Below are 16166 nucleotides of genomic sequence, written 5' to 3'. Positions count from 1 at the left end.
TACTATTATTATAGAAGGGGGAGACAGACAACAAACCAAAACATATTAACAAAATAAAATAAATAGAACAGTAAATATGGACAAGAGTAAATATGTACAAGTGTGCGCTTAATAAATGCCATCACTATTATTATTATAGAAGGGGGAGACAGACAACAAACCAAAACATATTAACAAAATAAAATAAACAGAACAGTAAATATGGACAAGAGTAAATATGTACAAGTGCAGAGCATTCATTCATTCATTCAGTCGTATTTATTGAGCGCTTACTGTGTGCAGAGCACTGGACTAAGCGCTTGGGATGTACAAGTCGGCAACGTATAGAGACGGTCCCTACTCAACCATGGGCTCACAGTCCAGCGCTTAGAACAGTGCTTTGCACATAGTAAGCGCTTAATAAATGCCATCATTATTATTATTATAGAAGGGGGAGACAGACAACAAACCAGAACATATTAACAAAGTAAAATAAATAGAATAGTAAATATGGATAAGTGCAGAGCATTCATTCATTCATTCAGTCGTATTTATTGAGCGCTTACCGTGTGCAGAGCACTGGACTAAGCGCTTGGGACGTACAAGTCGGTAACATAGAGAGACGGTCCCTACTCAACAACGGGCTCACGGTCTAGAAAGGGGAGACGGACAACAAAACAAAACATATTAACACAATAAAATAAATAGAATAGTAAATATGGACAAGAGTAAATATAGCATGGCTCAGTGGAAAGAGCCCGGGCTTTGGAATCAGAGGTCATGGGTTCAAATCCCGGCTCCGCCAACTGTCAGCAGTGTGACTTTGGGCAAGTCATTTAATTTCACTGGGCCTCAGTTCCCTCATCTGTAAAATGGGGATTAAAACTGTGAGCCCCCCATGGGACAACCTGATCACCTTGTATCCCCCCCAGCTCTTAGAACGGTGCTTGGCACATAGAAAGCGCTTAACAAATGCCATCATCATCATCTTCATCATGTACAAGTGTAAAGCATTCATTCATTCATTCAATCAATCGTATTTATTGAGCGCTTACCGTGTGCAGAGCACTGGACTAAGCGCTTGGGACGTACAAGTCGGCAACATCTAGAGACGGTCCCTACCCAACAGTGGGCCCACAGTCTAGAAGGGGGAGACGGACAGCAGAACAAAACATATTAACAAAATAAAATAAATAGAATAGTAAATATGGACAAGTGCAGAGCATTCATTCATTCATTCAATCGTATTTATTGAGCGCTTACCGTGTGCAGAGCACTGGACTAAGCGCTTCGGACGTACAAGTCGGCAATGTATAGAGACGGTCCCTACCCACCAACGGACTCACAGTCTACAATACAGAGCACTGTACTAAGCGCTTGGGAGAGGACAACGGGACAATAGAACGGGCGCACAGTCTAAAATACAGAGCAATCAATCAATCAATTTATTGAGCGCTTACTGTGTGCAGAGCACTGTACTAAGCGCTTGGGAGAGGTAAACGGGACAATAGAACGGATAGGTTCCCTACCCACAACGAGCTGATAGTCTAGAGGGGGAGACAGGCATGAAGAGAAAGAAATAAATGAGGGATGAAAAATGGGGATGAGTCCGGGCGACGCGGAAGGGAGCGGGAGAAGAGGAAAGGAGGGCGCAGTCAGGGAAGGCTTCTCGGAGGAGACGGGCCTTCCATAAGGCCTGGAAGCAGGGGAGAGCGGTTGTCTGTGGGATTTCTAGACTGTGAGCCCACTGTTGGGTAGGGACCGTCTCTAGATGTTGCCAACTTGGACTTCCCAAGCGCTTAGTACAGTGCTCTGCACACAGTAAGCGCTCAATAAGTATGATTGATTGATTAACAAATACCAACATTATCCTTATTATTATTATTAGTGGGTCGTGCTTAGATCAGTGCCTGGCACATAGTAAGCGCTTAACGCGTACCATTAAAAAAAATGGTACATATAGAGGGACTGTCTCTATATGTTGCCAACCTGTACTTCCCAAGCACTTAGTACAGTGCTCTGCACACAGTAAGCGCTCAATAAGTACGATTGATTGATAACAAATACCAACATTATCCTTATTATTATTATTAGTGGGTCGTGCTTAGATCAGTGCCTGGCACATATTAAGCGCTTAACACGTACCATTAAAAAAAATGGTACATATAGAGGGACCGTCTCTATATGTTGCCAACCTGTACTTCCCAAGCGCTTAGTACAGTGCTCTGCACACAGTAAGCGCTCAATAAATACGATTGATTGATTGATTGATTAGTAATATTACTATTATTATTAACAACAATAATAATAATAATGGCATTTGTTAAGCGATTACTATGTGCCAAGCACTGTTCTAAGCGCTGGGGGGGTTACAAGGTGATCAGGTTGTCCCACGGCGGGGCTCACAGTCTTCATCCCCATTTTACAGATGAGGGAACTGAGGCTCAGAGAAGTGAAGTGACTTGCCCAAGGTCACACAGCAGACACGTGGCGGAGCCGGGATTAGAACCCATGACCTCTGACTCCCAAGCCCGGGCTCTTTCCACTGTTGGACACAGTCCCCGTCCCACGTGGGGCTCAGTCTTCATCCCCATTTGACAGATGAGGGAACTGAGGCCCAGAGAATAATGATGATGGCATTTATTAAGCGCTTACTATGTGCCAAGCGCTGTTCTAAGCGCTGGGGAGGTTACAAGGTGATGAGGTTGTCCCACCGGGGGCTCACAGTCCTAATCCCCATTTTACAGAGGAGGGAACTGAGGCCCGGAGAAGTGAAGTGACTTGCCCAGAGTCACCCAGCTGACAATTGGCGGAGCCGGGATTTGAACCCATGACCTCTGACTCCCGGGCTCTATCCACTGGACCACACTGCTTAAGCACACAGTAAGCACACAATCCATCAGTCAGTGGCATTTATCGAGTACTGACTATGTGCAGAGCACTGTTCTAAGCGCTTGGGAGAGGACAATACAGCAGAATCGATGATGGTGATGAATCTCATTCACTCAATCGTATTTATTGAGCGCTTACTGTGTGCAAAGCGCTTAGGATAGTGACTGGCACATAGTAAGCGCTTAACAAATACCATAGTAATAATTATTATTGTTACTAAGCACTTGGGAGAGTACAACAAAATTAATGATGCTGATGATGATTCTCATTCATTCACTCAATCGTATTTATTGAGCGCTTACTGTGTGCAAAGCGCTTAGGATAGTGACTGGCACATAGTAAGCGCTTAACAAATACCATAGCAATAATTATTATTGTTACTAAGCACTTGGGAGAGTACAATACAACAAAATTGATGATGATGCTGATGAATCTCATTCATTCACTCAATCGTATTTATTGAGCGCTTACTGTGTGCAAAGCACTGTCCTAAGCACTTAGGACAGTGATTGGCACATAGTAAGCACTTAACAAGTACCATAATAATAATAGTTATTATTGCTAAGCACTTGGGAGAGTACAAGAGAAGCAGCGTGGCTCAGCGGAAAGAGCCCGGACTTTGGAGTCAGAGGTCATGGGTTCAAATCCCGACTCCGCCACTTGTCAGCTGTGGGACTTTGGGCGAGTCACTTCACTTCTCTGTGCCTCAGTTCCCTCATCTGTAAAATGGGGATGAAGACTTTGAGCCCCCCTTGGGACAACCTGATCGTTACCTTCTAACCACCCCAGCGCTTAGAACAGTGATTTGCACGTAGTAAGCGCTTAGTACATGTCATTATGAAAAAAAAAAAACTGATGATGATCCCAGTGCTTTGCACACAGTAAGCGCTTAATACATGTCATTATGAAAAAAACCAAAACTGATGATGATCCCAGTGCTTTGCACATAGTAAGCGCTTAATACATGTCATTATGAAAAAAAACAAAATTGATGATGATGATGAAGCATTCACTCACTCAATTGTATTTATTGAGCGCTTACTGTGTGCAAAGCACTGTCCTAAGCGCTTAGGACAGTGATTGGCACATAGTAAGCACTTAACAAGTACCATAATAATAATAGTTATTATTACTAAGCACTTGGGAGAGTACAATACAAGAGAAGCAGCGTGGCTCAGTGGAAAGAGCCCGGACTTTGGAGTCAGAGGTCATGGGTTCAAATCCCGACTCCACCACTTGTCAGCTGTGTGACTTTGGGCAAGTCACTTCACTTCCCACTTGTCAGCTGTGTGACTTTAAGAAGGTCGCTTTAACTTCTCTGTGCCTCAGTTCCCTCATCTGTAAAATGGGGATGAAGACTCTGAGCCCCCCGCTGGGACCACCTGATTGTTATCTTCTAACCACCCCAGCGCTTAGAACAGTGCTTTGCACGTAGTAAGCGCTTAGCGTGGCCCAGTGGAAAGAGCCCAGGCTTGGGAGCCAGAGGTCGTGGGTTCTAATCCCGGCTCCGCCACTTGTCAGCTGTGTGACTTTGGGCAAGTCACTTCACTTCTCTGGGCCTCAGTTCCCTCATCTGGAAAATGGGGATTAAGACTGTGAGCCCGACGTGGGACAACCTGATCCCCTTGCATCCCCCCAGCTCTTAGAACAGTGCTTCGCACATAGTAAGCGCTTAACAAATACCATTATCATTATTAATAAATGTCATTATGAAAAAAAAAACAAAATTGATGATGATCCCAGTGCTATGCACGTAGTAAGCGCTTAATAACTGTCATTGAAGCAGCGTGGCTCAGTGGAAAGAGCCCGGGCTTTGGAGTCGGAGGTCATGGGTTCGAACCCCGGCTCCACCACGTGTCCGCTGTGTGACCTTGGGCAAGTCACTTCACTTCTCGGAGCCTCAGTTCCCTCATCTGGAAAATGGGGATGAAGCCTGTGAGCCCCATGCGGGACAACCTGAGCACCTTGTATCCCCCCAGCGCTTAGAACAGTGCTTTGCACATAGTAAGCGCTTAACAAATGCCATCATCATCATCATTATTATTATTATTATTATTATGAAAAAAACCCAAAATTGATGATAATGATGAATCACTCACTCACTCAATTGTATTTATTGAGCACTTACTGTGTGCAAGGCACTGTATTCAGCGCTTAGGACGGTGATTGGCACCTAGTAAGCGCTTAACAAATGCCATTATTATTATTATATTATTAGTATTATTCATTCAGTCAATCGTATTTATTGAGCGCTTACTGTGTGCCAAAGACTGTCCTAAGCGCTCTGCGGGCGGCGGCGGTGCTGGTGGCGCCCCCCGGCGGCCGGCGTGGGAACACAGCGGCGGCCGATTGACTGATGATTGACGTGCGGCCCCTCCTCCGGCGCATGCGCAGGGAAGGCGGCGGTGGTGGCGCCCCCCGGCGGCCGAGCCGCGGACCGCTCCCGGCCGATTGACTGATGATTGACGTACGGCCCGCCCTCCGGCGCATGCGCGGGGAAGGCGGCGGCGATGGCGCCCCCCGGCGGCCGAGCCGCGGATCGCGGCCGATTGACTTATGATTGACGTGCGGCCCGCCCGCGCATGCGCTCCAACGTTCCGCAGAAAAGGCTGCGGGCGGACACCGGACGACGCGGGCGGGCGGGCGGGTTTTAATCATAATAATGATGGTTTTCATTATTAATAATAATAATAATAATAATGGTACTTGTTAAGCGCTCACTATGTACCAAGCACTGTTCTAAGCACTGGGGGAAATACAAGGTGATCAGCTTGTCCCATGCGGGGCTCACAGTCTTCATCCCCATTTTACAGATGAGGAAACTGAGGCCCAAATAATAATAATAATAATGATAATAATAATGGCATTTGTTCAGCGCTCACTATGTGCCAAGCACTGTTCTAAACACTGGGGGAAATACAAGGTGATCAGGTTGTCCCACGTGGGGCTCACAGTCTTCATCCCCGTTTTACAGATGAGGAAACTGAGGCCCAAAGAATAATAATAATGATGGCATTTGTTAAGCGCTCACTATGTGCCAAGCACTGCTCTAAGCACTGGGGGAGATACAAGGTGATCAGGTTGCCCCATGCGGGGCTCACAGTCTTCATCCCCACTTTACAGATGGGGAAACTGAGGCCCAGAGAATAATAATAATGGCATTTGTTAGCACTTATTATGTGCCAAGCACTGTTCTAAGCGCTGGGGAGGTTCCAAGGTGATCAGGTTGTCCCACAGGGGGCTCACAGTCTTCATCCCCATTTTCCAGATGAGGAAACTGAGGCCCAGAGAATAATAATAATAATGGCATTTGTTAAGCGCTTACTATGTGCCAAGCACTCTTCTAAGTGCTGGGGGGGATACAAGGTGATCAGGTTGTCCCACGTGGGGCTCACAATCTCCATCCCCATTTTCCGGATGAGGGAACTGAGGCCCAGAGAATAATAATAATAATAATAATGATGGCATTTGTTAAGCGCATACTATGTGCCAAGCACTGTTCTGGGGGAGATATAAAATGATCGGGTTGTCCCACGTGGGGCTCACAGTCTCCATCCCCATTTTCCAGATGAGGAAACTGAGGCCCAGAGAATAATATTAATAATAGCATTTATTAAGCTCTTACTATGTGCTGAGCACTGTTCTAAGTGCTAGGGGGTGGGGGGATACAAGGTGATCAGGTTGTCCCACATGGGGCTCACAATCTCCATCCCCATTTTCCAGATGAGGGAACTAAGGCTCAGAGAAGTGAAGTGACTTGCCCAAGGTCACCCAGCTGACAAGTGGCAGAGCCGGGATTAGAACCCGCGACTTCTGACTCCCAAGCCCCGGGTTTTTTCCACTGAGCCGTGCTGCTTCTCTGTTTTTTTGAGCCCTTACTCTCAGCGTGGCTCAGTGGCAAGAGCCCGGGCTTGGGAGTCAGAAGTCTTGGGTTCTAATCCTGCCTCTGCCACTTATCAGTTGTGTGACTTTGGGCGAGTCCCTTCACTTCTCTGGGCCTCAGTTCCCTCATCTGGAAAATGGGGGTGAGGACTGTGAGCCCCACGGGGGACAACCTGATCACCTTGTATCTCCCCCAGCGCTCAGAACAGTGCTTGGCACATAGTAAGCGCTTAACAGATTTTGAGGGCATGGACGCCTGTCTAGTTGCTTTGTTGTCTGTCTCCCCCCTCTAGACCGTGAGCCTGTTGTTGTGTAGGGTCCGTCTCTATCTGTTGCCGAATTGTACTTCCCAAGCGCTTAGTCCAGTGCTCTGCACACAGTAAGCGCTCAATAAATATGATTGAATGAATGAATGAATGAACAAATACCATCATCATCATCATCATCATTATTATTATGTGCCAGGCACTGTACTAAGCACTTAGGGGGCATGGACGCCTGTCTACTTGCTTTGTTGTCTGTCTCCCCCCTCTAGACCGTGAGCCCGTTGTTGGGTAGGGTCCGTCTCTATCTGTTGCCAAATTGTACTTCCCAAGCGCTTAGTCCAGTGCTCTGCACACAGGAAGCGCTCAATAAATACGATCGAATGAAAGAATGAATGAACAAATACCATTATTATTATTATTATCATTATTATTATTATGTGCCAGGCACTGTACTAAGCACTGGGTGTCATGGATGCCTGTCTACTTGTTTTGTTGTCTGTCTCCCCACTCTAGACCATGAGCCCGTTGTTGTGTAGGGACTATCTCTGTTGCCGAATTGTACTTCCCAAGCGCTTAGTCCAGTGCTCTGCACACAGTAAGCGCTCAATAAATACGATTGAATGAATGAATGAATGAACAAATACCATCATCATCATTATTATTATTATTATGTGCCAGGCACTGTACTAAGCACTGGGGGGGCATGGACGCCTGTCTACTTGTTGTCTGTCTCCCCCCTCTAGACCGTGAGCCCGTTGTTGTGTAGGGTCCGTCTCTATCTGTTGCCGAACTGTACTTCCCAAGCGCTTAGTCCAGTGCTCTGCACACAGTAAGTGCTCAATAAATACGATCGAATGAATGAATGAATGAACAAATACCATTATTATTATTATTATTATTATTATTATGTGCCAGGCACTGTACTAAGCACTGGGGGGCATGGACGCCTGTCTACTTGCTTTGTTGTCTGTCTCCCCCCTATAGACCGTGAGCCCGTTGTTGTGTAGGGTCCGTCTCTATCTGTTGCCGAATTGTACTTCCCAAGCGCTTAGTCCAGTGCTCTGCACACAGTAAGTGCTCAATAAATACGATCGAATGAATGAATGAACAAATACCATCATCATCATCTGTATTATTATTTATTATTATTATTATTATGTGCCAGGCACTGTACTAAGCACTTAGGGGGCATGGACGCCTGTCTACTTGCTTTGTTGTCTGTCTCCCCCCTCTAGACCGTGAGCCCGTTGTTGGGTAGGGTCCGTCTCTATCTGTTGCCGAATTGTACTTCCCAAGCGCTTAGTCCAGTGCTCTGCACACAGTAAGCGCTCAATAAATACGATCGAATGAATGAATGAATGAACAAATACCATTATTATTATTATTATTATTATGTGCCAGACACTGTACTAAGCACTGGGGGGGCACGGACGCCTGTCTACTTGTTTTGTTGTCTGTCTGCTCCCTCTAGACCTTGACCCTGTTGTTGTGTAGGGACCGTCTCTATCTGTTGCCGAATTGTACTTCCCAAGCGCTTAGTACAGTGGTCTGCACACAAAAGCGCTCAATAAATACGATTGAATGAATGAGTGAATGAACAAATACCATTATTATTATTATTATGTGCCAGGCACTGTACTAAGTACTGGGGTGGGGTCAAGCGAATCGGTTTGGACACAGTCCCTGCCCCACGTGGGGCTCCCAGGCTCAATCCCCATTTTCCAGATGAGGGCACTGAGGCACAGTGAAGTGACTTACCCAAAGTCACCCCGCTGACAAGCGGCGGAGCCGGGATTAGAACCCGTGACCTCGGACTCCCAAGCCATGCTGCTTCCCCAGTGTGTTGGACCCCCGGCTTCTCCCACCCATCCTGCCCGAGTCCCTTTTGGGGGTGGAGGAGAAAGTGGGATTGGGTAGGCCACGGGGAATGGGGGTGGGAGGCCCACAGGAAGCCCATTTTCCTGGACAGGATGAACAACGTGGCAACAACAGGAAGCGCGGGAAAGCTGCTGCCGGGATGTCCGGCGGGCTCCGTGGTGACCGGGCCGTGGCCACCGCATCCCCCCGGCCCCCCATCCCCAGGGAATAATGTTCGCCGGCTTCAGGAATATCAGCCAGGAAATATGTGTGTGTGTGTGTGTGTGTGTGTGTGTGTGTGTGTGTCTATGTGTCTGTGTGTGCTTGCATGTGGGTGACCAGGAGCCCAAGTCAGTCCTCTCGGAGCCCCCGGCTAGGAGCAAAATAATAATGATGGTACTTGTTAAGCGCTTACTATGTGCTAAGCACCGTTCGAAGCGCTGGGGAGGTTACAAGGTGATCAGGTTGTCCCACGCTCACAGTGTTCATCCCCATTTTACAGATGAGGGAACTGAGGCCCAGAGAATAATAATAACGATGGCATTTATTAATCAATCAATCAATCAATCAATCGTATTTATTGAGCGCTTACTGTGTGCAGAGCACTGGACGAAGCGCTTGGGAAGTCCAAGTTAGCAACACATGGAGACGGTCCCTACCCAACAGCGGGCTCACGGTCTAGAAGGGGGAGACAGAGAACAAAACCAAACATACTAACAAAATAAAATAAATAGGATAGATATGTACAAGGAAAATAAATAGAGTAATAAATATGTACAAACATAACCAAACATACTAACAAAATAAAATAAATAGAATAGATATGGACAGGTAAAATAGAGTAATAAATCTGTTCAAACATATCCACATCTATCCAGGTGCTGTGAGGAAGGGAAGGAGAGGGGGACGAGGGGGAGAGGAAGGAGGGGGCTCAGTGTGGGAAGGCCTCCTGGAGGAGGTGAGCTCTCAGTAGGGCCTTGAATACATTCAATAATTCATCTTTCCTCGGGCCAGTACAGAAATGGTTCCAAATCCTTGGACGGCTCCTTTGGAACCAAAGCTTCCTTTTTCAGCCAATTTGAGGTCTCCGTATCCCGAGTTGGCAACGTCTGAAAACGTCTAGTCTTTCCGAATAGGGTTCCCGGTCTCCATGCCGATTTGGACCATTCGGCAAACGTTTCCCGGAAAGGGGAGGTTTTAAGCGCTTACTATGTGCCAAGCACTGTTCGAAGCGCCGGGGAGGTTACAAGGTGATTGGGTTGGCCCACGGGGGGCTCACAGTTTTCATCCCCGTTTTACAGATGAGGGAACTGAGGCCCAGAGAAGAAGAATAATAATAATGATGGCATTTATTAAACGCTTACTATGTGCAAAGCACTGTTTGAAGCGCCGGGGAGGTTACAGGGTGATCAGGTTGTCCCACGGGGGGCTCACAGTTTTCATACAGATGAGGGAACTGAGGCACAGAGAATAATAATAATAATAATAATAATAATAATAATGGCATTTATTAAGCGCTTACCATGTGCAAAGCACTGTTCGAAGAGCTGGGGAGGTTACAAGGTGATCAGGTTGTCCCACGGGGGGCTCACAGTTTTCATCCCCGTTTTACAGATGAGGGAACTGAGGCACAGAGAATAATAATAATAATAATGATGGCATTTATTAAGCGCTTACTATGTGCAAAGCACTGTTCTAAGTGCCAGGGAGGTTACAAGGTGATCGGGTTGTCCCACGGGGGACTCACAGTTTTCATCTCCATTTTACAGATGAGGGAACTGAGGCCCAGAGAATAATAATAATAATAGTGATGGCATTTATTAAGTGCTTACTCTGTGCAAAGCACTGTTCTAAGTGCCAGGGAGGTTACAAGGTGATCGGGTTGTCCCACTTGGGGCTCACAGTCTTAATCCCCATTTCACAGATGAGGTAACTGAGGCACCGAGAAGTGAAGTGACTTGCCCAAAGTCACGCAAAGTCACCCAAAGTCACCAAAGCGCTCAATAAATACGATCAAATGAATGAATGAATCTAGCTTTAATTCTATTTATTCTGACGATTTACATGTTTTGTTTCGTTGTCCGTCTCCCCTTTCTAGACTGTGAGCCCACTGTTGGGTAGGGACCGTCTCTAGATGTTGCCAACTTGGACTTCCCAAGCACTTAGTCCAGTGCTCTGCACACAGTAAGCCCTCAATAGATACGATCGGATGAATGAATGAATGAATCTAGCTTTAATTCTATTTATTCTGATGACTTGACACCGGTCCACATGTTTAGTTTTGTCGTCTGCCTCCCCCTTCTAGACTGTGAGCCCGCTGTTGGGTAGGGACCGTCTCTATAGGTTGCCAACTTGGACTTCCCAAGCGCTTAGTCCAGTGCTCTGCACACAGTAAGCGCTCAATAAATACAATCGAATGAATGAATGAATGAATGAATCTAGCTTTAATTCTATTTATTCTGACGACTTGACACCCGTCCACATGTTTAGTTTTGTGGTCCATCTCCCCCTTCTAGACTGTGAACCCGCTGTTGGGTAGGGACCGTCTCTATAGGTTGCCAACTTGTACTTCCCAAGCGCTCAGTCCAGTGCTCTGCACACAGTAAGCGCTCAATAAATACGATCGGATGAATGAATGAATCTAGCTTTAGTTCTATTATTCTGACGACTTGACACCCGTCCACATGTCTAATAATAATAATAATAATAATGATAGCATTTATTAAGCGCTTACTATGTGCAAAGCACTGTTCTAAGCGCTGGGGAGGTTACAAGGTGATGAGGTTGTCCCATGGGGGGCTCACGGTTTTAACCCCCATTTTACAGATGAGGGAACTGAGGCCCACAGAAGTGAAGTGACTCGCCCAAAGTCACACAGCTGACAAGTGGCGGAGCCGGGATTCGAACCCATGACCTCTGACTCCAGAGCCCGTGCCCTTTCCACGGAGCCACGCTGCCTCTCTAGTTTTGTCTAGTTTTGTCGTCCGTCTCCCCCTTCTAGACCGTGAGCCCGCTGTTGGGTAGGGACCGTCTCTAGATGTTGCCAACTTGGACTTCCCAAGCGCTGAGTCCAGTGCTCCGCACACAGTAAGCGCTCAATAAATACGACTGAATAAATGAAGGACACCGGCCGTCTCCTCGCGGATCGTCCCCTCTCCCCCGGGGTCCGTCCGGTCTGCGGGCCGCTGACCTCTGACCCCTCCGCGCCCCGCCTGTCCCCCAACAGTGCCGTACGTGCTGAGGAGCTGCGCGGAGTTCATCGAGACTCACGGCGTCGTGGACGGCGTCTACCGCCTCTCCGGGGTCACCTCCAACATCCAGAAACTGAGGTAACGCGGACCCCCGGGACCCCCGGACCACCCCCCGTTCGCCACGTGGCGGAAACGCCCTCCTCCCCGCCGACCGAAACCTCTAAATTAACTGACCAGGATGGCGAAACCCTGGGTCGGCCGGACGGTGATGGGTAATAATAATAATGATAATAATAATGTTGCTATTTGTTAAGCGCTTACTCGGTGCCAAGCACTGTTCTAAGCACTTGGGGAGCCACAAGGTGATCAGGTTGTCCCACGGGGGGCTCACAGTCTTCATCCCCATTTGACAGATGAACGAACTGAGGCCCAGAGAAGTGAAGTGACTCGCCTAAGGTCACACAGCTGATGTGTGAGCAGTGTGGCTCAGTAATAATAATAATAATAAAGGCATTTTAGACTGTGAGCCCATTGTTGTGTAGGGACCGTCTCTATATGTTGCCAACTTGTACTTCCCAAGCGCTTAGTACAGTGCTCTGCACACAGTAAGCACTCAATAAATACGATTGATTGATTGATTGATTGATTAAGCGCTTACTAAGCGCTGGGGAGGTTACCAGGTAATCAGTTTGTCCCACGGGGCGCTCACATTAATCCCCATTTTACAGATGAGGTAACTGAGGCCCAGAGAAGTGAAGCGACTTGCCCAAAGTCCCACAGCTGACAATTGGCGGAGCCGGGATTTGAACCCATGACCTCTGACTCCCAAGCCCGGGCTCTTTCCACTGAGCCCCGCTGCTTCTCTTCTCAGTGCTTCTCAGTGGAAAGAGCCAGAGGTCGTGGGTTCTAATCCCGCCTCTGCCACTTCTGTGATGGCATTTATTAAGCGCTTACTATGTGCAAAGCACTGTTCTAAGCGCTGGGTGACTTTGGGCAAGTCACTTCACTTCTCTGGGCCTCAGTTCCCTCATCTGTCAAATGGGGATGACGACCGGGAGCCCCACGGGGGACAACCTGATGACGTCGTATCTCTCCCAGCGCTTAGAACAGCGCTCAATAAATATGATTGATTGATTGATTGATTGCTCGGCACAGAGTAAGCGCTTAACAAATACCATCATTATTATTAAGTGGCGGAGCCGGGATTAGAACCCATGACCTCTGGCTCCCCAGCCCGGGCTCTTTCCACTGAGCCACGAATCGGTAGTATCTATTGAGACTGTGAGCCCACTGTTGGGTAGGGACTGTCTCTATATGTTGCCAACTTGGACTTCCCAAGCGCTTAGTACAGTGCTCTGCACTCAGTAGCGCTCAATAAATACGATTGATGATGATGATTGAGCACCGACACTGTGCAGAGCACTGTTACCGGTTGCTTGACTACAGAGAGTTCAGTACCGCAGGCTTCGAGACTGTGAGCCCGCTGTTGGGTAGGGACCGTCTCTATATATTGCCAACTTGGACTTCCCAAGCGCTTAGTACAGTGCTCTGCGCACCGTAAGTGCTCAATAAATACGATTGAATGAATGAATGGGCAGCCATGATCCCTACCCTCAAAGAGATGCCAGTCTACTGTTGTGCCGAACACTGGGCTGAACGTCTAGGGGAGGACGACGGACTTCATCGGTCGGTCATCAGGGCTTAAATCGCCAAGGGGGAGAGGTGTCGGGAAAAGCCCTGAGTTCGAATTCCACTGGCTCACCCTTGGGTGGTGGGGAGGTGGGCAGGGGGAGTGTCCCGTACCCCCAGCTCGCCCCTGAGGGGGGATCTGATTGGGCGGAGACAGCCGGGGTCCGCTACCGGGGATGGACGCTTCATCCCGACTTGCGACAATAATAATAATAATAATAATAATAATAATAATAATAATAATAATGGCATTTGTTAAGCGCTTACTACGTGCAAAGTGCTGTTCTGAGAGCGGTAGACACTCTGGGCCTCAGTTCCCTCATCTGTAAAATGGGGATGAAGACTGTGAGCCCCCCGTGGGCCAACCTGATCACCTTGTAACCTCCCTAGCGCTTAGAACAGTGCTTTGCACATAGAAAGCGCTTAATAAATGCCATTAAAAAATAAATAAAAAAAGGTGATCAGGTTGTCCCACCACTTGTCTGCTGTGTGACTTTGGGCCAGTTGCTTCAACTTCTCTGGGCCTCAGTTCCCTCATCTGGAAAACGGGGATGAAGACTGTGAGCCCCCCGTGGGCCAACCTGATCACCTTGTAACCTCCCCAGCGCTTAGAACAGTGCTTTGCACATAGTAAGCGCTTAATAAATGCCATTAAAAAAAATAAATAAAATAAATTAAAAAAGGTGATCAGGTTGTCCCACCACTTGTCTGCTGTGTGACTTTGGGCCAGTCACTTAAGCTTCTCTGGGCCTCAGTTACCTCATCTGTAAAATGGGGATGAAGACTGTGAGCCCCCCGTGGGACAACCTGATCACCTTGTAACCTCCCCAGCGCTTAGAACAGCGCTTTGCACATAGTAAGCGCTTAATAAATGCCATTAAAAAAAAATAAAAAAAATAAAAAAAGGTGATCAGGTTGTCCCACCACTTGTCTGCTGTGTGACTTTGGGCCAGTCGCTTCAACTTCTCTGGGCCTCAGTTCCCTCATCTGGAAAATGGGGATGAAGACTGTGAGCTCCACAGGGGACAACCTGATGACCTTGTATCCCCCCCGCCAGCGCCTAGAACAGTGCTTGGCACATCATCATCATCATCATCATCATCAATCGCATTTATTGAGCGCTTACTGTGTGCAGAGCACTGTCCTAAGCGCTTGGGAAGTACAAGTTACTTAGTAGGCGCATAGTAAGCGCTTCGCCAATGCCATCATTATCATTATTTGAAGCAGCGTGGCTCGGTGGAAAGAGCCCGGGCTTTGGAGTCCGAGGTCAGGGGTTCGAATCCCGGCTCCGCCACCTGTCTGCTGTGTGACCTTGGGCAAGTCACTTCACTTCTCTGAGCTTCCGTTGCCTCATCTGTAAAATGGGGATGAAGACTGTGAGCCCCAGGTGGGACAACCTGATCACATTGTATCCCCCCCAGTGCTTAGAACAGTGGTTTGCACATAGTAAGCGCTTAACAAATGCCAACATTATTATTATTATTATTATTGTTATTATTATTATTATTATTATTATTTATCCCATCCATTTCAGGCAGGAGTTTGTGTCGGACCAGTGCCCGGACCTAAGGCGGGAAGTTTACCTCCAGGACATCCACTGCGTGGGCTCCCTCTGCAAACTATACTTCCGCGAGCTGCCCAACCCCCTCCTCACCTATGACCTCTACCACAAGTTCACGGTGAGGACCCCCCCACCCCCCCACACCCGTTTTTTATTCCTCTATTTATTTCACTGGTCCATATTTACTATTCTATTTATTTTGCTAATGCTGTGCATTTAGCCCTAATTCTATTTGTTCTGACGACTTGACACCCGTCCACGTGTTCTGTTTCGTCGTCCGTCTCCCCCTTCTAGACCGTGAGCCCGTTGTTGGGTAGGGACCGCCTCTATCCGCTACCAGCTGGTACTTCCCAAGCGCTTAGTACAGTGTTCTGCACACAGTAAGCGCTCAATAAATATGATTGAATGAATGTGCATTTAGCCTTAATTCTATTTGTTCTGACGACTTGACACCCATCCACGTGTTCTGTTTTGTCGTCCATCTCCCCCTTCTAGACCGTGAGCCCGTTGTTGGGTAGGGACCGCCTCTATCTGCTACCAGCTGGTACTTCCCAAGCGCTTAGTACAGTGCTCTGCACACAGTAAGCGCTCAATAAATATGATTGAATGAATGAAGGAACGAATGTGCATTTAGCCTTAATTCTATTTGTTCTGACGACTTGACACCCGTCCACGTGTTTTGTTTCGTCGTCCGTCTCCCCCTTCTAGACTGTGACCGTGTTGTTGGGTAGGGACCGTCTCTATCTGCTACCAACTTGTACTTCCCAAGCGCTTAGTACAGTGCTCTGCACACAGTAAACGCTCAATAAATACAAGCCCACTCTTCCAGACTGTGAGCCCACGGTTGGG

General features: G+C 47.7%; 1 protein-coding gene across 1 annotated transcript in view; it reads left to right on the top strand.

Moving 5' to 3' along the window:
• ARHGAP31 (Rho GTPase activating protein 31) overlaps positions 1–16166 on the top strand; it is a 72740-nt gene that overhangs the window by 19801 nt on the left and 36773 nt on the right. Inside the window, exons 2-3 of the mRNA XM_038757848.1 lie at positions 12103–12205; positions 15291–15435. Coding sequence (XP_038613776.1) covers positions 12103–12205; positions 15291–15435 — 248 coding nt within the window. The remainder of the gene's footprint in view (positions 1–12102; positions 12206–15290; positions 15436–16166) is intronic.

Source organism: Tachyglossus aculeatus, chromosome 16 (assembly GCF_015852505.1).
Source record: "Tachyglossus aculeatus isolate mTacAcu1 chromosome 16, mTacAcu1.pri, whole genome shotgun sequence".
Classification (NCBI taxonomy): domain Eukaryota; kingdom Metazoa; phylum Chordata; class Mammalia; order Monotremata; family Tachyglossidae; genus Tachyglossus; species Tachyglossus aculeatus.
The sequence above is the reverse complement of the archived record's forward strand: the minus strand, read 5'-3'. Positions and strand labels throughout refer to the sequence as shown.